Genomic DNA, 23,127 nt, shown 5'->3' with positions numbered 1-23,127 from the left:
GAACAGATAAACAGAACATATGCTCAAAAATATAAGCTTGGATCTGCAGTAAACAGTGTTAAAAGGAAAATATAAAATAGCATATGTTGTTACTAGCGATGTATCACCCTAACATCTACAGTAGATCAGAACAAGTTAATATACAAGGTTTTAGAACATACACTGCACACAGAAACTGTGAAGGAAAAATATCTAAATAAGTAATATTAATTGTCACATAAGGTTATAAGTGCAGCCAAGACCGGTGCAGAAGATTTTATCCAATAAGTAACATTGGTTGTTGCTTAAGACCACCGATACCAGTCTAAATATTTTAGTAACATTCTAAAAGATACACCAGTAGCAGCAAAACTTCAGTAGTTATCTAAAGACACCATTGCAACTCCAATTATCCTGGAAGTAAATAAGACTAAATGGAGAAAATAGGAAGATTAAAGTGCAAGACTACTACAAAAAGCATATAGCAGTCCCTTTGACTGTCCTGATATTGTTGTTTAATGTGTTTTATTGTCCTGGGGGGTGACTCTGAGGCTGCTGACATCACATGCTATTCATTTCTAAATGTGCTCCTTTACTGCTAGGGATTTTCTTGTGGAATTTCTCCCAAAGAGCACACTGTAGTTTTCCCAGTAACAGCTCCATAATATGATTTTTTTTTTTTTTTAATGTAGAATGAAGCAATACCTCTTACTGGTATGGCTATGCACGTGCTAATGAACTGCTTGATCCAGCCTCTGGCTCCTGGTCCTCCACAAGATCCTCTGCATCTCTTCTTCCTTCTCCAGGACTTCTACTTTCTGGGCACTGGAGGTATGTGTTTTTGGGAGTCAATGCCTTCTTGACTTCTCCTTCCTTTCACCTTCTTCCATCTCTTCCGCCACCTGGTGCATTGTTCTGCATTCCTCTACTCTGTCTCTAATGGGCCTAACCTGGGCTATGTGGGGGTCTCTCCCCTGCCCCTACCCCCACCTCCTCCTTCTCTGCCTCTGCCTATGCAATAAGTAAACCTCCTTTTAGCTTCCAATCTTCTCCTGTCACTACCAACCCTCCCTTTCTCCTCCTGGCTAGATCTATTCACACTCTTAACTCTCACAAAGGAGAAGAGAATGGAAATAACATGTCAACGGCACACGTTTTGTGATAGTGTGCACACAAATTGCACACTGTAGAGGTTACATTTTAGCAGGCGTATTAAAACATTTAGTTAAAAGCCTGTTAAGAGCCATTTTAATTCTAAAATTTTTGATACAAGCTATGCAAAAAAAAAAAAAAAAAAGTTTAGTTGGCAGTTTTAATCCCTAGGCCCCATAGTTGGGTAAACTAAGGCAGAGGAATACAAAGTGATTTGTGCAAGATCACGCTGCGTTTCTAGCAGAGTCAACACTGAAATTCAAAGGTTCCTGATTCCAAGATACCAGGAAAAACCACTAGACTTCATTGCTTCCTTATGTTTCACTTAAGCAACATTCCTTTGTGGACAGGACATTTACTGGCAATAAATAACTTGACCAGAGAGATGAAGCTCTGAGGAGAAGCCAAGATCATTTAACACAGACAGGGCAATTACTATTAAAAAATTGTCTCTCCAGGGGAATGTTTTAGCTGAAAGGTATTTGTTTTAGGGTTTTAAAAGTCTTTTAATGATTTTGGTTAAAGAAATTGCTGTGAAAATTCCTAGCACATATTTTTATTAGGAAAAAAGCCATTTCTAGGTAATTAATGTCAATGCAGCAGCCAATCAGATTAATTGCAAGCAAATTGAACATGGGGGGAGGGGATGAATGTTTTCCCTCCGCCAGGATTATGCATATTATTGTAAAAGCAACCAGGGCCTCTGCACTAGATGAATCAGAGACAGCTGAAGATGAAAGGTTATAGTCCATTTCAAAGAAGAGCCCCCGAACTTTGCAGAGTGAATAGAGCCCCCCCAAGGTACAAGCAAAAAAGCCAGGGTTACATTTCAGTGCAATACAAGAAAGTACAAATACCTTCATCACCATCTGACAAATATTCACCATCACTGAGAATTTCAGGAATATTGGCTTTACGAACTGTATGATTTAAAGAAGCAAAATACGTAAATAAAATATACCACAAGTTGTGGATAATATGCTACGTAAACAATCCTCCATGGCATCACTGAATTACATAACATTTATGCAACAGCAAAGATTATTTATCCATCAAAAACACCCAAACAATTAACTATATATACAGAAAACATATATAGATTAAAACACTGAAATGGATGAAAAACCTTTCATGGCATACCTTCATCATCAGACATATCCAGCACTTCATTCATAGTTTCTGGTACATTCATTTTATGTTTTTCTGTAACAGTCTGTTAAACAAAAAAAATAAAATCACCAAAACTTACAATAGAATTCTCTTTGATTTAATTTTGCACAGTAACCATTACAAATCAATTGATCTGTTCAGCTATCTTATTTTTTCCCCTATTCGCCATTTTGATTACTGGCAGCCGATGGCCCGAGTGCAGGAGATCGCTCCCGGACCCCCGCTGGACCTCCGCTGGACCACCAGGGGCTTTTGGCAAGTCTTGGGGGACCCTCCTGACCCCCACAAGACTTGCCAAAAGTCCAGCGGGGGTCCGGGAGCGACCTCCTGCACTCGGACGATCGGCTGCCAGTATTCAAAATGGCGCTGATAGCCTTTGCCCTTACTATGTCACAGGGGCTATCGGTGCCATTGGTCAGCCCCTGTCACATGGTAGGAGCACAAGATGGCGCCGGCCATCCAGTGCTCCTACCATGTGACAGGGTCCGGCCAATGGCACGGATACCCTGTCATATGGTAAGGGCAAAGGGCCATCGGCGCCATTTTGATTAGTGGCAGCCGACGGCCCGGGAGCGGGAGATTGCTCCAGGGACCCCCACTGGACCACCAAGTACCTGTAAAAAGTTTTTGGGGGGGTCGGGAGGGTGGGGAAAGCTAAGGTATTAGTTTTAAAGGGTCGGGGTGGGTTTAAGGGTTATTTTTGTGTGCTGTTTTTCCTGCCCTCCCCCAAAATGATGAGAACCCCCACGATCAATATCATGGGGTTTTCCTATCGTTTTGGGGGAGCCCCTGATTTTTGACCATTTTGAAAATATCGTCTGATATTTTCAATCGTCCGAAGCCCGATTCACATCCCTATTGCTAAATACTATACCAAAATAAAAAAAACTGGTAAAATATGTGATAAAATTACCAACAATATATATCAGAAAGGGTTCACTCTCATATATGAGCGGCTATACATATACACTGAAACAGTGTTTCAAATCTTTATGCACTTATTATAAATGTGCTAGCTCACTTATTATAATCATAGGGTGTCCCTGTTTTTTTTCTTTATTTGAAAGTCCTTTTTGTTCAAAATCACGTTAACATATGCCGTTGTTGTAAACGCAAAAGTTTTTTAAAGAAAATTGCCCTTTTTTTTAATATAGTGTAGAGGCTTTAACTCCAATCCAATACAATTTGACAAAGGAAAAGTGCACTGATCTTTTCCAGAGAAAACAGTTTAGAACAAATAGCTCATCAGCTTTGCTCTATCGAACACCCAACACCGCTGGTGTTTCGAAAATCTCTTCTTCAGGGGCCTTGGACTAAATTGGGAATTAAAAAGCGAGTTCCTGTGTTGTACGGCCATTCTATGCCTGCACTTTTCCTTTGTCAAATTGTATTGGATTGGAGTTAAAGCCTCTACACTACATTAAAAAAAGGGCAATTTTCTTTAAAAAATGTTTGCGTTTACAACTGCATATGTTAACGTGATTTTGAACAAAAAGGACTTTCAAATAAAGAAAAAAAACAGGGACACCCTATGATTATAATAAGTGAGCTAGCACATTTATAATAAGTGCATAAAGATTTGAAACACTGTTTCAGTGTATATGTATAGCCGCTCATATATGAGAGTGAACCCGTTCTGATATAAATACTATACCAAGGCATCAATCGTGTTCTTATACTCATTGGTTGAGAAAGGATGGCAGCCAGCAGTGCCGTGTCCTTTATCTGCCTTGTGCCAGCTGTTCCTCTAGGCCCAGTACTGGGTTGAGAAGAACTAGCTACCACTGGTGGATACACCTCCCAACTCTGGTAAGTCTAGCCTGTTTTATTGGAATGATAGGGTCTGTACACCTTGTTGATGGGCTGAATGCGTTTAAGTCTTTTCTCTAGAATAATACTTTTCTTTGGACTTCCCGCCCTCAGGTATTTTTCAGGCCAGTCTGGGCCCCGCCACCAGATTGTGCCCGGTTTGGGGGTCAGAGTGGGGAACACTGTCTCCTGGATACCCAGGAGGCAGAAGCAGAAGAGGCAAGAGTTCCCACAGGGGTATGAGGGTACCAGAGGAACAGTTGTGCCTGGTAAAGGAGTTCTAAGCCATAAGTGTTTTCCTGTAGATGTTTGTCATTGTCCAGCAAGGTGCCTTGTCTGGTGTGTGTGCACAAGTGTCTTTTCATTTGATATCTGTTTTTCTCTGGCATGTTGGTGTAACACTGTGACCTATTTACTCTTTGTGTTGTGTGTTTCATTTAGTCCAAATTTTTCATACGACATGTTTCATACTTCTGAACCTCTGTTGTGCTTCGGTGTTTGTGGCATTGTTTCTGTTCAGTGTTTGAGTGCATTCTTCTGCTGCAGGCAACAAAAAAAGATATGCTTTTTCAGTGTCCTCCCCTACTCATCTTTGTCTTTCTTGATTTTATCGTATGCCTGCTTACTTCTGTGCATTCTGCCTTTCTATTCTTTTCTCATACACACAAGTGTAACTCTTTAGGAAAGGGTCAAAAGAAACCTAAAAAGGCTTTGGAGAGTTTTCTTGTTAAGAAATTAAATATTCTTTATTTTCTTAAGTTCAGTGTACTATGTGTTTTTATAAGTAGGTTTAGTGTTGTGCAAGTGTGAACAATAGGTCTCAGTGCAGGAGCGTAAGTGCATATGTATAGTATATTTACAAGTAATATAGGTGTGCTTGAGTGACTGTGAGCAATATATGAACACTGATGGAGGAGGGAGGACAAATGTGGTGAGTGAGTATATTGAGATGCTTGTGCAGTAGGAAAGGACTGGCAAAGACGCTTTTACAAAGTCAAGTGCCCCAGTGATCTCAGCGTTGTCTTTTTATAAGCAGTGAGAAACAGGTCCAAAATGGGATTTTTTTTTTTTTCAGGCTACTTTTCCCTATTTCATAGCGTAGAAGGACAGAGAGAGGCATAGGACAGCTCATATGATTTTCCATGAGAGAAAAAGAAAAGAACAAATATATTGTTCTTCTCTTAGGAAATAATGTGAGCTATGTAAGCCACCTAGACTTAGTTCTGCTCTAAAACATGTGTAAATGTATTCAGGATAGATGCCTTGAGGAGAATGAAAGCCACATAACGAGATAGGTGAATAAATCTTTGGGGGCAGACCCGGAGGTGTAGGAAAATCTGTTAATGGATGATATAGGCTGACTCCACCTTCTGTGTGCTCCAAATATCTTTTTCTTCTTGCCTTTTTGAATAATGTTTTGATTCCTTCAAAACAATATAATTAGTATCCAAATGTTCCCTTTTACAACAGTAGATATTTGCCCAGATGTCTGGGATCAACCTATCTCTGTGTGATTTCATGCCATGTCAGAATTTTTAACACATATCCAAATGAGTTTGGTACATGTTGTTGTCCTTATCCCTTAACAGGAAATATCTCGGGATTCATTAATAACAAAATATATTGAAATGTGAGTTATAAAACTCAATCCTCCCCAGACTCACACATGCAATTTTAAGACACCAGGTAATAATGTAAGATAATGAGGGCAACATGCACAGGCTTGTGGGAAAACAAATGCTGCATTGGGAGAACCATGGCTCATTTGAAGAGGTAGTCTACAACCTTGTTATCAAGCTCATTAACAAGGCACAGGTGTCTACTAGCTGTGCAGATGAAACTGATTATATGGAAGGAGATCATTTCAACTTCAGAATACTTTCATCTCAATGTACACCTGTATAACTGTAAATGTAAATATATAGGGTTTTGTAGGTAGAAACGTTTTACCAATAATTTTATAAACGGTTACTACAAGTAGAGGTCTAATTTACTATAATCCATGCCAAATATTTCACAACCAGTGCTATGATCCACAGAAAAAGTTTAGCATGCCAAAAAGGACACCAGTTTATGGCTGACTGCAGTATATAGTCACTCTGCTAAAGATCACAAGGGGTGAATATAAACTTTGGAATGGCACAAGGGTGTGGAATTATTTTGATTATGCTAGCAAACATAGTAAGCAGCAATTTAGAAGTTGGTTTTTTTTTTATGATTGGCACTTTCAACTAAGGCATTCTTTACAATTTATTCCATCTTTTTAAAGAAATACTATTTGGAAAACCCTGTTCCTACAAGTTACCCTCTGGAAGTGGTGACAATCACTGCTTTATAACCAGAATGATGCAGAAGAAATGGGATGTTCGTTATTTAAAACCTGGCAACCTACCATGAATCTTTATTCTTCAGGCCTACACAATCTCATTCCTATTTGTGTGACATGAAATGTTCAGCAAAGAACACAAACACAGTTTTTTAATGCATACTGCATTCATTAACATTTTTAAGATTTTCTTCCTGCTATCAAAAGCTTTTAAAAAAAATACATAAATAAAACAAAGTGGTAAACATAAGTTTAAAAGAAAAGTACAATTCTGTTTTGTAAATTCCAAATTCATGTAAAGCCAGACAAACCTGTTAACATATCATACACTACTTACAACTGTAGTTAGGGACTCTTCTGTCACAACCTTCAGTGTATCAACTACTGAAATGTAACCAAGTCGCCGTGCAATTGAAAGTGCAGTGTTTCCGTTCTAATAGAGAAAGTGAAGAGATAAACAAATTATCAATTCATACCATAGTGGATACCCAATAAGTTAAAAAAGAAAGTATTTTTATTTTAACAACGACAACACAGAGAGTCATTCAATGTTAGCAATGAGAACTATAATAAATTACGTGAGATTAACGAGAAGTTTCAGACGTGATCATTCGGGATATTTCAAACAATGTATTTAAGTAGGATTGTAGCTATCATAATGAAATAAGTAGTAATGTAGTTGCTGTTAGGAAGCAGTCAATCAAGAGATCAACAGAAAGCATCAACTCAGATTTAGAAAGTGCATGGAATAAATCTTGATTTACCACAGTGACGTCGTTGGGAGAGGCACCATGTTGGAGCAAGACATTGATGATATGGGTGTGTCCTTGCTGGGCTGCCTGGTGCAGCGGAGTGTATCCATTCTGTACAAAATCAACAACATAGACGTTTAGTTTTCATGTTTAATTGTATGCATTTTTAACATCAAATAACAATAGTGAAAATTCCATTCCTCACCTTTGTCCTGGCATTAACTTTAGCATACTGCTGAAGAAGAAAATTCACCATCTTTATATTTCCATAATGGCTGGCAACATGTAAAGGTGTATAGCCCATCTGTAATGACAGAGTCAGATACATGCATCAAGCACAGTATATCTGTGATGAAAATATCTATACTTGAAACACTATATAAATTTGCTAATAAACACATGGCACAAAAATATAACAGTGGAAATGCATTTTATGAATGGGCATCCTCTTAAGGATAAAGTAAGGATCCAAAGTAAGAGAGCATCCCCTTAGCTACATTTTGGAGGTAACAATTACAGTTCCCATGGGGTCTGCAGATCTGTGCGGTTTGAATTGTACCCATGGACCTAAACTCAGCTTCCATTTTGAGCACTTAGATGGCTGTAAATATCTGGGCAAATTCTTTTAATTCAGCACTGGACTTTCTTGTGCCAGTTAAAGCAGTTTCAATGTAACATACTAAAATTACCCCAAGGCACTCAATAATTTGAAATGTCAACTTAGAAGAGCAGAATGAAGACAACGCAAATTTAAATCTCCTGAAGATACAGAGATATATCGTCTCATTTGGCATCTTATAGAACTGCGATTAATTCTACAAAGAGGGATTTTTATTCCTTAAGAATCAAGAGTATGGCAAATCAGCCCCATGAGTTATTCTGATTAGTAAAAGGCTTGTAGAGAATAAAAAGGTAGAGTTGGATACTATACTTATTAGTGATGACCTTAAATGAAAGTCTTTTGACCCAGTGTCATTCTCAGAGATTCTTCAGAGAAATGCAGGTCTAAATAATAGCTTGTGCCCTATAACTTCCTGCTCTAATGTAGTGTTAAAAATGTTGAGAGAAAATCTTGGCTCTTTTCTTGCCAAGTTAATAAAAACATCTTTGACTGAAGATCAGCTACTGGGCTCCCTTAAAGAGGCCTCTGTATGCCCAAAAAGAGGGCTTAGATCCAACTGATTTTAATAATTTCCACCCAATCGCTACCTTTTTTGGCAAAACGTTTGAAGATACTTCTTTCATTTTGACAGGATGGGTACAGAAACACAGTACTAAAACAATTGGTTGCATTCCTCAAGAGCAAAACCTGCTCGATGATTATCAGTTTGGCTTTTGCAAAGCCCACAACACAGAGACCCTGTTATTGTCTTGCGTGGAGGTTTTCAGGTGAGGGCTTGGTTCTCTTGGACATGCCATTGGTGTTTGATACATTAAACCATGATATATTATTAGCTCATTTACAATAGTATGGACTTGCTTTAACAGTCTTTACCTGGTTTAGATCTTTCTTAATAAATAAACTGGCCGGTCTCAGAGGGTAGTGAAGAATAGCTTAATTTTGTCTGTGTCTCCAGTATTATATGGTCCTAAAGGGTTTTCTCTCTTTTAGCAATACTTTTCAATCTGTATATTTTTCCTGTGTCAGCTGGGGTTCAGTTATAGGCTTTATGCCAATGATATACAGTTTTATCGGACTGTTGTAAACATCATAGCTGTAACCCTATCACAGGTGATGGTTTGTCTTAATGCTATTAGAGACTGAATGTTCAGAAATGGGTTGCTTCTAAACAGTTAAAAAAAAAAATGGAGATTTATTTTTTGGCCTGCTTTCCTCCTAAAGAATTTACATCAATTTTGTCTTTTGATGGGGCCCAGGAATCCCGCTCACAAATTTTTAATATTGCGAGTCCAGTATTTTGAAATGATCTCCTGGAATGTCTTAGAATGGAAGGGGGTTTGCTGTGCTTTAGAAAATTACTAAAGGCTCACTTGTTTGTTTTGGCCTTTCCTAATTGTCATTTTGTTTCTTGAACTCTTCACTATGGGCTTGGGATTGCTGTTTTATCTGTTGTTGTTTAAGAACAGTTGCAGGATTGTGTGGTTTTAGCAGTCATGTTTTGTTTTTATTTTACTATATTGGTCCTATGTTTGTTTGTTTTATTTTGATTAGTAATGATTTTATATTATGTATATTTTTATTGTTCTCCATTGAGATTTGTACCAGGTGTTGCCTCTCCCATTGCAGCAGTAACCAGAAATCTGACAGAAATATGCAATATACCATTTTAGTCAGCATTTAAAATGGAATTAAACAATATATAGATGGTAACTTTCAATGTAGCACGCATGGGCACATGTGCGAGTATTCATCATCCCGCGCCAAGGGACGCAGCCATTTTAGAACATACACATGTTATAAAATAGCCTAACCACGCACACATGCGCGTGCAATTATAAGTGGACGTGCACCTGTGTGCGCAAATGCTGCTTCTACTGTATACCGGTAAGTGGGGGAATTTTATAAGCCATGTGCGCCAACGCCATTGGCTGTTTTTACAGTTTATTCCCAGTTCTCCCAGTTAAGGGATAGGGCTTCCAAACCCCCCTAGTTTAATAGCCTCCCTTCCCCCTGTTAGCCCTGACCCTTAAAACCCTGCTGATCTGTCTAGAATTTTTTGGTTTTCAACGTATACGTCATCCATAGCAGAAGTAAGGTTATGCGGCATGAGACCTCAGTGTGCACTAGTGCACATACGTATTTATACAAAATTTTAGGTTACAATACCAGAAAGCTCATGCCCCGCCTATTTCTGGAAATTTTTCATTTGTGTGTGCAGCAGCATGTATGCACGTATCCGGCTGGCTTTTAAAATCCACTCAGTGTATGCTGGTCCAATATATTCACACGTCCCCTAATTTTGGCGCATCAGGCTTCTAAAATTCACCTTATAATTAATAGTTGGTGTGCCCACCTTTAGCTTGCAAAACAGCTTAAAAATGAGCAGAGTAACAGCTTTTTTTCTCCTTGTTTCTGGAATTTTCAATAATGTTTTGGCTTTCTTGAGATATTTTTAGCTGTTGACCATCACCAAATTCCGTAAAAACACTCGTCGGCAGTCTTGCCCCAATGTCCTCTGAACCCAGCTTTCACTTCAACCTAATTTTTTAGCAATCCACTTTTTCGTAATAAAGGTTGATCCAGTATCATATGCCTCACAAAATGCAATACACTTAATACTATCAATCTGTCATTGCTTTTCACTATCGAACGTTCCGGCCATATATAATACATTTAAGTAATGCGTAAGGTATTGTTAAATTCCAAACTGAATGACCTACAAAATGCTACAAAAATTATGTTAGTTGGATAATCCACTGGGGGCTAGGGGGGAGGAGGCAAAGGTTATGCAACACCCGATAGATCGGTGGTATCCAAATTATATAAATAATTTGATGGTATGTATTAATTCTACTCTTTCTTTTTGATATGTATTATCTGTTCTGAAAAAAAGCCTTTTTAAAACTTTGCTTATTGCAACACCTGAAATCTTTTTGGGGGGCTGAGTTTTTAAAAACTGTTACTCTTTGGTGGTTTCCACACTTGATTACTGTAACTCACTTTAATTGAATTTGCCACAAACAACTCTTAGTCCTGGGGGAATTCTGCATAGAATTTGAGCAGAATTCCCCCCTGAACAGAATTGCAAAATTCTGTGCAGAAAATAGCAGAGGAGACCCCGGCATCCCGCGAACGGAGTGCGCCATTCGCGGTGAAGATGAAGGCCCCAGCGCGCCATTCGTGGCAAAGAAGAAGGCCCCTGCATGCCGTGAATGGAGGTATATATAAGAAATGGACAACATTTAAAGCTCTCCTGGTGCTTTAGTTTTTGAACCTTGGAGAAGACATGTTTGCTACAGGAGACAGCCTTTACTCTAGCAAACCAAAAAGATAAGTAATATCCCCTGAAGAAGGACTTAGTTTGAAACAAGGCCCCATCGGAAGGACTAAAAGTAGTGGGCCAGATTTTATGACATGTGCGCGGGCGTAGATTTGTTTGCACAACCCAGCGCGAACAAATCTACGCCCGATTTTATAACATGCGCACGCTGCCACGTGCATGTTATAAAATCCAGGGTCGGCGCACGCAGGGGGGTGCACAATTGTACAACCTGCGCGCGCCGAGCTGCCTGCCTCCATTCCCTCCAAGGCCACTCCGAAATCGCACAGTATATCTGTCGGCGATCGATCCTTGTTGCCAATTTCACTAGTTCAGCCAAGGTCTCAGGCATTCACGAGTGGCGAGTTCATCTTTCAGACGAGAGTTCAGTCCTTCAAAGAAGAGGGTCTTCAGGCATCTTGGGTCCCAGGATAATTCAGATGCCAGTGTCTTGAATTTGATAGCGAAGTCAGTTAGTGGCTTGTTCCCTTGCTTCAGGTGAACCAAAGAAGATCCTGCAATGGTATACCGGGTATGGATGTGAATCGTGTGCCCAATCGTCTTAACGTTCGGGTTCGGCTGGAGGGAGAAAAAAATCTGATCGGTGGAGATATGAATCGGAATCGGTTCCGATTCACATCGTTAATTTTTTTTTAGTGAGGCCCGACCCTATAAAACTAATCCCTTATCTTCCCCCACCCTCCCGAACCCCCCCAAAACTTTTTACGAGTACCTGGTGGTCCAGTGGGGGCACGGGGACCGATCTCCTGCTCTCGGGCCATCTGCGCCATTTTGGTTGCCACTCAAAAATGGCGCCAATGGCCCGATAAAAAAAACCCCACCCGACCCTTTAAAAATGACTCCTTAGCTTTCCCCACCCACCCAATCCCCCCAAAACATTTTAAAATTACCTGGTGGTCCAGTGGTGGTCCCGGGAGCAATCTCCAGTTCTCGGGCCGTTGGCTGCCACTCATAAAGATGGCGCCGATGGCCCTTTGCCCTTACCATATGACAGGGTATCCGTGCCATTGGCCGGCCCCTGTCACATGGTAGGAGCACTGGATGGCCGGTGCCATCTTTAAAGATGGCGGCGGCCATCTTTACGAGATCGGTCCCCGCGCCCTCACAGGACCACCAGGTACTCGTAAAAAGTTTTGGGGGGGTTTGGGAGGGTGGGGGAAGATAAGGGATTAGTTTTATAGGGTCGGGGTGGGTTTAGGGGTTGTTTTGGTGTGCCGGTTTTCCCGCCCTCCCCCCAAATAACTCCCGTTAGTGGACACTAATGGGAGTAACGATTTTTCACGATAAATCGGGAAAATTTCTATTGTATCGTGCACTCTAACGATTTTTGACGATTTAAAAAATATCGGACGATTTTTTTAAATCATCAAAAGACGATTCACATCCCTAATACCGGGCAGGATCATCGAAAACTGACTTAAACAGTTTGAGAAATCCTTCAAGCTCATGAAGGATTGGATCCTCGCACTCCCACAGTGAAGAGGCCCAAGACAATGCTCATCCGTCTAGATACGACAGAATGTAGGTAGTCTTGGCATAGGCTGTGGGAAAGTGGCCAGGTTGTAATGCTGCTAGAGGCACAGTAGTCTTGAACGTCACCTCAGACGGTTTGGCTTCTTTACCTGAGGTGGAAGGCGAGTTCATCTGTGTGTGCAATAGATTGAATGCAGCGGTCAGTCCTTCCAGCGCAGTCTGCTGTTCGGTGATCCGCTGAGCCAGGCCTGGAATGGCCTGCAACACAGTGAGCTGAGCCGAATCCATGGAGTTAGCACCCAGGAAAAAGATCTAGGCATCATAGTGGATAATACTTTAAAATCATCAGCTCAGTGTGCTGCAGCAGTCAAAAAAGCAAATAGAACATTAGGAATTATTAGGAAGGGAATGGTTAATAGAATGGAAAATGTCATAATGCCTCTATATCGCTCCATGGTGAGACCACACCTTGAATACTGTGTACAATTCTGGTCGCCGCATCTCAAAAAAGATATAGTTGCGATGGAGAAGGTACAGAGAAGGGCAACCAGAATGATAGAGGGGATGGAACAGCTTCCCTATGAGGAAAGGCTGAAGAGGTTAGGGCTGTTCAGCTTGGAGAAGAGACGGCTGAGGGGGGATATGATAGAGGTCTTTAAGATCATGAGAGGTCTTGAATGAGTAGATGTGACTCGGTTATTTTCACTTTCGAATAATAGAAGGACTAGGGGGCATTCCATGAAGTTAGCAAGTAGCACATTTAGGACTAATCAGAGAAAATTCTTTTTCACTCAACGCACAATAAAGCTCTGGAATTTATTGCCAGAGGATGTGGTTAGTGCAGTTAGTGTAGCTGGGTTCAAAAAAGGTTTGGATAAGTTCTTGGAGGAGTCCATTAATGGCTATTAATCAATTTTACTAAGGGAATAGCCACTGCTATTAATTGCATCAGTAGCATGGGATCTTCTTAGTGTTTGGGTATTTGCCAGGTTCTTGTGGCCTGGTTTTGCCTCTGTTGGAAACAGGATGCTGGGCTTGATGGACCCTTGGTCTGACCCAGCATGGCAATTTCTTATGTTCTTATGTTTTGTGGATCCTTGGGTGCTGTGGAGATGACCACGCCCACGGAGAGGAGCCCCATGAGGAGCCTCAGCACTGGGCTAGACTTGTACACACAAAACACAGGAAGGTTCTTTATTATACAACTTGAAGATCTCCACCAGAGTGTTGCGACTGTCGCTGCCCGACATCTCCACTCCGCCCACCTTACCTCTTTTGCGACTCCCTCTTTGGTTGATGGAAGTTTGGCTGCCGCGGCATCATCTTGCCGTTCTCCTCCGGCGTCCCCGGACCAGCTAGACGCTGCCTTCCGCCATGTTCTCCTGAAGCCTAAGGGTGCGAGTGCACGGCACGGCCCCGACTCAAGTACCAGCTGTGGCGCGAACCTCATGGGCGGCCCCCTGAGATGACGTCATTCTCACCAGATATTTAAGGTCTTTGTTTTTGCTAGCTATTCGAGTTAGCAAAGGTTATGGTACAGGTTACGGTTTACCTAGCTTCCTCCAGGTATCGCTGCAGATGGAATTCGCTCTCCGCATACCTTGCTACTCTGCCTCCTCAGACTTTACCAGGGGTACTCGCTCCTCGAGGGCCTCGCTCTCTCTCTTGCTTTTCAGGTCGCAGTCTGGAACCGATACTTGCTCCTCAAGGGCCCACGTTCCCGGACCTGCTATTGAATACAATTTCTGCCAGGAAGTCACCGCTGCCTACAACACCAGTGAGTTACCATCTCTCTCTCAGAGCTTTCCCTGGAACCAGGTACTCACTCCTCGAGGGCCTACTTCCTTCCCGCCCCTGGGCTGCTTCAAGAGACTATTGTCTGAGTGTTACCATAAAGGTTCTGTTCCTGAACTCTGCATACTCTGCCTACTCACTGTATTCAGTTTCTCTACAGCTCAGCCATCCTGGGATCGCTGTTCCAGTGCCTGAGGGATTACAGCCCAGCCGGGCTCTTCCAGCTCACTACTGCCACCTCTGGTGGTTCACTATACAGTTTAATAAAAGATCTAGTGTGTGTCTGTCTCCCAACTCTGAGCCTGACCAGTGGCCCCTCTCGGGGATATTCCCCCGAGGGCGTGGTCATCTGCCACCGGCCCAAGGATCCACCCACAATTATCACAAATAATAACACAGAGGTGGCAGTAGTGAGGCAGTCTGTGATTGTAGTCTCAGGGACCTCGGCAGAGGGAGCCCTTCTCTCCTTTGATGACGTCAGGAGGTTCCGCATCAGGTCTCCCAGCGAGGAGATACTGTGGATGAGATAGACTGAGAGAGTACTCACTAGGTGTTAGCTGTTGGTATGCGATTCCACCAGGTATGTTGTAGAAGGTACAGGCACCGAGGCAGGGAGAGCAGGCCCTCGAGGAGCGAGTACCTGTTCCCTGTAAGGCACCTGAAATAAAGCAGAGGGCCCCCGAGGAGCAGGTACCCAGGTTAGCATATACCCCGAAGGGCAGAAAGAGCGAGCTTCCTGCGGCAGCATGGAAGCGGCAGAGTAGCGTAGACAGGAATGGATTAGAGTCCTTGCTAACTCGGGGAGCTAGCAAATGAGTAAAGGTAATATTCCCAGATGGCGTGACGTCAGCATGAGGGAATGCCCTCGAGGTTCGCGCCAAGGGTGTTACAAAGACGTGGGTTGCGTGCGCGCACCCTAGTAGGTACCTGGAAGGAGCAATCGCGGGAGGCTACACCATAGCCGTTCTGAGGACACCAGAGAGGTTGGCTTGACGACACTGCAGTAGCCATCTTTCCCAGGTGAGCGGGAGGAGCCGTGAATAAGGTGAGGCAAACAGGGCGAAGCCGTCGAGGTCCGACGGATACAACAGTATGCAGATTTTGTCACTTGGATTTGGAGAAGCCGCTGAACCAGAACTATGGATTATGTTAAATATCTCAAGACGTTTTAGATATATACAGCCCCTGAGGAAGGAAGTTTTACTTCTGATACATGGACCGTGTAGGGTGTTTTCAATGGGCCAGGAATGAACAGAGTAAATTATTTTTCCTTTTTGGATTTTAAGTGCATATATATATATATATATATATTTTTTTTTTTTTTAAATATATATCTTGGACCAATTATTATATACTTGTGGGCTAGGCAACTGGTTAGTTGTACTATGAGCTAAAGCAATGCATATGCCCTAAGTATATGAAGGTCCTTAAATGATTGATAGCTGTTTTTTGACTGCACTGTTAAGTGAATAATATTTTGAAAGTTTGAAGGTAATTTAATAGTGAATTTTTGCTTTTTGGTATTACATATTTTCTACTTTTTGGGACATTACATTTACTAGCTTCTCTCACATATATCCTATCTCCCTCTCTCATACACACTCACACACACACATATACAGATTCTCACATACCCCTTTTCAGACACACACACACACACACACACACACACAAAGGCTCTTTCACACACACACACACTTTCTCTCTCTCATGCACACACATATATACAGGATGTCTCTCATACACACACACACACACATATATATAGCCTATCACACACACACACAGATATACACACATGCACATACAAAGACTCTCTCTCATATACCCATACACATCTCTCAAACATCCCCTTTCTCTCACACACACATATATAGGCCCCCCACATACACTCACATATGCAGGCTCTCTCACACACCCCCTTTTGCTCTCTCACATACACATACAGGCTCTCTCATGTATCCCCCTCTCTTTCTCTCACACATACATGTATACACTCACGCACAGGTTCTCTCTCACTTGCACACATACAGGCTGCCTTTCACACACACACAAGCTCTCTTTCTCACACACTTACTTTCTCTCCCTCACAAACACATACAGCCTCTCTCAAACATACTCTATCTCTCTGTCATACACACACACACATATACAGGCTCTCTCACACACACAAACAGGATCTTTCACATGTCCCCTTTCTCTCCCTCTCTCACTCACACAAACATACAGCCTCTCTCACACACCACACACCCTTTCTTTCTTTCTCTCACACTCGCACACATGCAGACTCCCTCTCACACTCTCTTACACATATAGGCTTTCTCACTCACACCCTTTCTTTTTTGCACACAAATACAGGGTCTTTCACACACACCCTCTCTCGATATCACATACACACAACTATACAGGCTCTCTCACACCCCCTCTCTCTTTCTTTCTCTCTCACACACACATATATACAGGATGTCTCATATACACACACACACACAGGTGTTGCATATATGGAAAAATAACCCTTGCTGTAGTTACACGATGTTAGGTTCCATTTTAGGAGCTACCACCCTGGAAAAAGATCTAGGCATCATAGTGGATAATACTTTAAAATAGTCGGCTCAGTGTGCTGCAGCAGTCAAAAAAGCAAACAGAATGTTAGGAATTATTAGGAAGGGAATGGTTAATAAAACGGAAAATGTCATAATGCTTCTATATCGCTCCATGGTGAGACCGCACCTGGAATACTGTGTACAATTCTGGTCGCCACATCTCAAAAAAGATATAGTTGCGATGGTGAAGGTTCAGAGAAGGGCAACCAAAATGATAAAGGGGATGGAACAGCTCCCCTATGAGGAAAGGCTGAAGAGGTTAGGGCTGTTCAGCTTGGAGAAGAGACGGCTGAGGGGGGATATGATAGAAGTCTTTAAGATCATGAGAGGTCTTGAACGAGTAGATGTGAATCAGTTATTTACACTTTCAAATAATGGAAGGACTAGGGGGCATTCCATGAAGTTAGCAAGTAGCACATTTAAGACTAATCGTAGGAAATTATTTTTCACTCAACGCACAATAAATCTCTGGAATTTGTTTCCAGAGGATGTGGTTAGTGCAGTCAGTGAAGCTGGGTTCAAAAAAGGTTTGGATAAGTTCTTGGAGAAGTCCATAAACAGCTATTAATTAAATTTACTTAGGGAATTGCCACTGCTTTTAATTGCATCAGTGGCATGGGATCTTCTTAGTGTTTGGGTAATTGCCAGGTTCTTGTGGCCTGGTTTGGCCTCTGTTGGAAACAGGATGCTGGGCTTGATGAACCCTTGTCTGACCCAGCATGGCAATTTCTTATGTTCTTATATATAGTCTCTTTGACTTGTCCCCTTTCTCTCTCTCTCCCACACACATACATATATATATATATATACACACACACACACACACACACATACATACACAGGCGCTCTCTCTCATATACATGCCTGTACACACACAGCTCTCTCTCACACATGCACACACACATGGGCTCTCTCTCTCACATGAATACATACACACACACAGGCTCTCATCCACCACGCATGCACACAAGCTCTCTCACACACACACTCAGGGCCTGGGCCTTTTTTCCTTTTCTCTCTTCATCTACCATGGAATGGGCTTCCTTGGAAGTCTGCCAGATTTCTCTTGATCTTCAGCCACCAGCAGGATGGGGTCCTTTGGCAGCCTCCGAATCCTTCCTCTCTCTCTTCAGCAGTCACAGGATAAACTCTGTGATGGTTTGTTGGGTTGTGGCATAACCGGCAACAGAAATAGCTTTACTGAATGTTATCCCCTGCTGCCATGTGGCTGATCTCACAGTTAGAGCTGCGACACTAGCCCTGCGGTAGCATGAGACAATGTTTGGTTAAATGGGGAATAGGGAGGTGTATCGCCACTGATCGAATCAGGCAGGGGTTTGGTTTATCCCTACCCAACACAAGATAAAAAACTGAGATGGCAAGCTATTTTTTTTTTAGGTGACACTTGCCTCCTCTTAGTGACACCTATAGGCACATCAAAGCTCTAATGCCCTCAACTTTGTATCAAGAACAAAGAAAAAAAAAGCAAGCCATAGCTAGAGTCATATAAAAATCAGACTACTAGATCATGAATTTCAAAATTTTCTCTCATTATACCAATCCTAACATTGTTCCTATAGTCAACGTTTTTAGAAATGCTTGTTTTTAAGGAAGTTATAAGGATTAATGCTTGAAATCATCATTTTGGTTTTGGGTTTCTAGTGTGGTGTTGGATAAAAGTAATCAGATGACCTCAGCTCAATTTCCTGGAAGATAATCGTTCAAGGTATTATAAAAACCCAACATTATAATTTGGCAGCAGTAATAGCCTCTGAAAAGAAGCACTGAATTCAACAAACATCCAGAGGTTTAGTCATCCCTCTGGCCCTTCCATATCAGTGCAAGCCTGGGGCAAGGAAGGAGCAATGGAGAGTGGCAAGGCCGCATTGCACTTAGCTTAGAATAAATAAAAGATGAAGCCTTTCAATTTCTCGCCATTCCCTTCATCGCTTTCCGGATACACACATTCAGAAAAAGCATATTAAAGACAGAACTGTCTGCATTTTAACATGATTTTGATTAACAGTGCCCGACGGTTTTCCCTTGTACACAGGTCAGAGATTTTCTTGAACACTCAGTTTTCCCCTTCACATATTCGACAATGTTTACTCCTGGGGGGATGCTGCGCAAAAAAAATTGAAAATTCTGCGCACACATTTTCTGAATTCTGCAAAATTCTGCACATTTATTTTTCAAAATAACACAATATTTTTGGCAAATTCTTCTGCATTTCAGTGCAATCCAGTCCCTGGCAACTTCACACTGCTGGCAGAAGAGCCAATTGCTGCTGCTGGCAGATGAGCCAAGCTGGCAGGGACTGCTGCAGTTGTTGCTAACCTCTCCACCTGAGTATCCCTGCTCACTCTCTCTCTTACATCATATCAGACATCTGCTTTCTCTCACGTGCCATCTGTCACACACATGTTCTGTCTCCCCATATACAACTCTCTCTCACACACAGACACACACTCCTCCCCCGCCCGCACATACAGACTCCCAGGTAGACACCAACCCACTGGCTCACAACAAACACAAGGGCTCAAGCATACACTCACAGGGCCAGGGCCTGGGTCTCTTCTTTAGCCCCTCTCTTTCCCCCGCCCCCTTCTTTCTCTTTCCCCTTCTCTCTTTCTCTGTCCCCCTTCCCCTTCCTCTCTGTTCCCCTCCCTTCTCTCTCTTCCTCGTCTCCTTGCTTACCTCGAGCCGTAATGCCGTGCTGGGATGCAATGCCCCCACTCTCTGTGCACCACTTGACTTCCCCTCCCTTCTCTCTCTCTCCCTCTTCTCCTCTTTTCCCCCTCTTCTCCCTTCCCTCCCTTCTTTCTCTCCCTCCCTCTTCTCCTCCTTCCTTGCTTACCCCGAGCCGCTGGTGCCGTGCTGCGATGCCCCCACTCTCCATGTGCCACCTGACTTCCCCTCCCTTCTCTCACGACTGAAGTACACGACTGAAGGCATCGCTTACATTACATACGTAGCACAAAAAAATAGGTTGACACTGTGAACCCGGACTGGACACAGTAGATTTCTCTCCCGCAGTCCCTGAAGCAGGCACACAGTGCCGAAACATGGCCAATGTCGGGCAGGCGAATCCGAACCCATAGGAAGTGATGAGGGCGGCAGCCTTGATAAGTATATGAGAATAAAAACGGACAAGTGGGTCGGATAAGCAGCCAGGGAGAAGGGATTTTATAAGTAAAAAGGAAAAAGCAAAAAAGATGAATATAAAATGTGAATAATAAAGAGCAATATACGGGGCGAATGAGAGGGATAACTAAAAAGTGGTTATCCTTAAACAGAGCCACCGTACAAAAAAGACCACCGAGCAAGGTTTTCCCTTGAACCAGTGGGTGTTGGAGAATTATTCTGTAAAGGGAAAGAGGTTAGTTGGTGCATAGTTAATTGCATCAGTAACATGGGATCTTCTTAGTGTTTGGGTAATTGCCAGGTTCTTGTGGCCTGGTTTGGTCTCTGTTGGAAACAGGATGCTGGGCTTGATGGACCCTTGGTCTGACCTAGCATGGCAATTTCTTATGTTCTTATGAACAAATTAATATATAAGTGTCTGGGGCTGTCAAAGCTCCAGGCATTTCTATATTAAGAGAGCAGGAGCAGATAGGAAACTGTACTTCTCCCGCTGCATTCATGCAACTTCCGGGGTTCCTGGTTGAGGCTGGAAGCTTGAGTGTTTGGATTTGGGGGGTAAGAAGGGAGACAATCTTTCTTTGAATTTAACTAATTAACCCAAAGTTTTTCAGCTAAAGGTAGCCAGATTACTTTAAACTTAACCAGCGATATTCAAAGAAAGACAGGTTTAAAATTATCTGGCTAAAAGCAGCGAGATAACTTTATTTGGGGATATTCAACTTAGCATTTATCTCACTAAATATTCAGGATAACTTATCTGGCTAACTTTAGCTGGATAATTAACTGTTTTAGAAACTTTTGAATATTGGTCCTTAAAGTCCTCAATCAAAATGGTTTTACCCCAATGTGAAAATTGGACTGGGGGATTGGGGCTTTTGATAATTATCTGGGGATGTCAGGTGGGCTTGTAAGCAGTGAAAAGATATGTTTAGATGGCTTGCTTTTTTAAAATAAACATTCATTTTAAATACATTGTTTGAATAGCTGGATTCATTAGATTTGCTCTTCCCTCAATTGTTAAAATATTATTTTTATTGATTTATTTTGGATTATTGAAGTATTTTCTGTTAGGATTAGCTAGTATGTGGGCCCTGGGCCGAGGTGAGAGATGGTACTGCCCACAGGGTGGAGCCCCGTGAGCCTCACCATCAGGAGGCAAGGTCTCAGCTGACGTCAGACACAGTATCAGTCTACACTCTTTATTAAAGAGAGAGAGAGTGACACCACCCGTGGAGCGGGGGGTGTCAGAGAGAAGGTCACACAGACCCAGAGACACAGGGTCGGTGAAATGGGAAATTCCCAAAGAGGATACCTCTGTAGAGTTGGTAATAGTCCTCAGAGCGGGGTACACTGGAGAGGGTCCTCAGTAGAGATGATAGCGGTCCGCAGAGCGGGGTACATTTGGTGAGGTCCTTAGTAGAAATGGTAATGGTCAGCAGAGCGGGGAACACCAATGAGGATCCTCAGTAGAGATGATAGTGGTCTGCAGAGTGGGGAATACCGATGAGGTCTTCAATAGAGTTTATAAAGGCTCACAGGGCGGGATACATTTGAGGGAGTCCTCTGTAGAGATGGGAATCGTCCACAGAGCAGGGTACACCTGGTGAGGTCCTTAGTAGAGATGGTAATGGTCTGCAAAGCGGGGTACACCAGCGAGGTCCTCGGTAGAACAGGAAGTAGTCAGAGTGGGGTACTCATGAGAAGAGTAGCGATGGTTCCAGGGAAGCCCCGGGGAATGGGGCAGGCAGAAGTTCCAAGCGTTAGGGCCTCCGAGGAGCGGATAGCCAAAACAAGGAGAGGGCCCCCGAGGAGCAGGTTCCCGAGATGTCTTTCACTTAGGAAGCAGGAACTGGATCGCAGGTCCTCTGAGAGCGAGTCGGATTAGCAAGGAGCTATCTCCTTGCCAACTCATCGATAGGCAGGGCCAGCTGGTTTAAATATCCTGGAGGGATGACGTCATCCGGCGGGGACGCTCCCGAGGTTCACGCCATGACATGCTTAAAAAACTGGCCCGTGCGGCATCCCTAAGGGATTCCAATGACAAGCTGGTGGTCAGCGACATCCATGCTACCCCGGGAGGCCTGGGAGTGGTAGGCAGGCCGCAGCAGCTGGTGGAGGCAGCTAGTCTACTCCACAGAGTCAGGGAAGTGAAGAAAGAGGTGAGCAACAGTGGTCGCAGCTGTCTGCGACTGAAGGGCGTAACAGTACCCTTCTTCTTAGGGCCCCTCCCCGGGAGGTTTTGGCTTCCTTGGGTGTGAAGCATGGAACTGTGTGATCAATTCCTTGACAAGGATGTTAACAGCAGGCTCCCAGCTGTTTTCTTCGGGGCCAAATCCTTCCCACGAGATCAGATATTCCCAACGCTTCCCGCGCTTTCTTATGTCCAGGATGTCCTCAACCTGATAAGTAATATTTCTTCTGAAGCTAGAAGTTGGGGTTCAGGAGATTTCTTCAGTGAGATGTGGAAGGCATTATGAATTTTGAGCGAAGTGGGTAGATGAAGGCTGTAAGTAACCGGGCCCAGCCAGCGAAGTATGGGAAAGATCCCGATGTATCTGGGTTCAAAGTGGGCTGAAGGCAACTTTAAGCGAATAAAGCGGGTGCTGAGCCATACCTTGTCTCCAGGGTTCAACTGAGGAGCTGCCCAATGATGGGCATGATAGAACTTGTTTGACTTTAGGGTGGCTTATTGCAGAAGCTGCTTTGTATGCTCCCAGAGTTGATGCAGTTCTTGAGCAGAGGCTTGTGCTGCTGGAGAAGGTACAGATAGTGGTATCGGAAGAGGAGGTAGAGGCTGACGTCCGTACACTACTTGAAAGGGGGGATGACCCAGTAGATGCAGACTGATGGGATTTCAAGGCAAACTCGGCCCATGGCAATAAGTTGTACCAGTCGTTCTGCCGAGAGTTCACGTATGCCCGAAGAAACTGCTTCAGGGTGCGGTTTGTCCTTTCTGTCTGTCC

At 43.0% G+C, this 23,127-nt stretch overlaps 1 protein-coding gene across 2 annotated transcripts in view; it reads right to left on the bottom strand.

The window, feature by feature from the left end:
- Positions 1–23,127, bottom strand: part of ANK3 (ankyrin 3) — a 1,160,209-nt gene that overhangs the window by 285,139 nt on the left and 851,943 nt on the right. For both annotated transcript variants that reach the window (XM_029609754.1, XM_029609755.1), the window contains 5 exons: positions 7,394–7,492; positions 7,201–7,299; positions 6,774–6,869; positions 2,272–2,344; positions 1,989–2,051 (listed from right to left, as the gene is read on the bottom strand). In XM_029609754.1, the coding sequence (XP_029465614.1) occupies positions 1,989–2,051; positions 2,272–2,344; positions 6,774–6,869; positions 7,201–7,299; positions 7,394–7,492 (430 nt within the window). The remainder of the gene's footprint in view (positions 1–1,988; positions 2,052–2,271; positions 2,345–6,773; positions 6,870–7,200; positions 7,300–7,393; positions 7,493–23,127) is intronic.

Source organism: Rhinatrema bivittatum, chromosome 7, assembly GCF_901001135.1.
Source record: "Rhinatrema bivittatum chromosome 7, aRhiBiv1.1, whole genome shotgun sequence".
In the NCBI taxonomy this organism is placed as follows: domain Eukaryota; kingdom Metazoa; phylum Chordata; class Amphibia; order Gymnophiona; family Rhinatrematidae; genus Rhinatrema; species Rhinatrema bivittatum.
The sequence above is the reverse complement of the archived record's forward strand: the minus strand, read 5'-3'. Positions and strand labels throughout refer to the sequence as shown.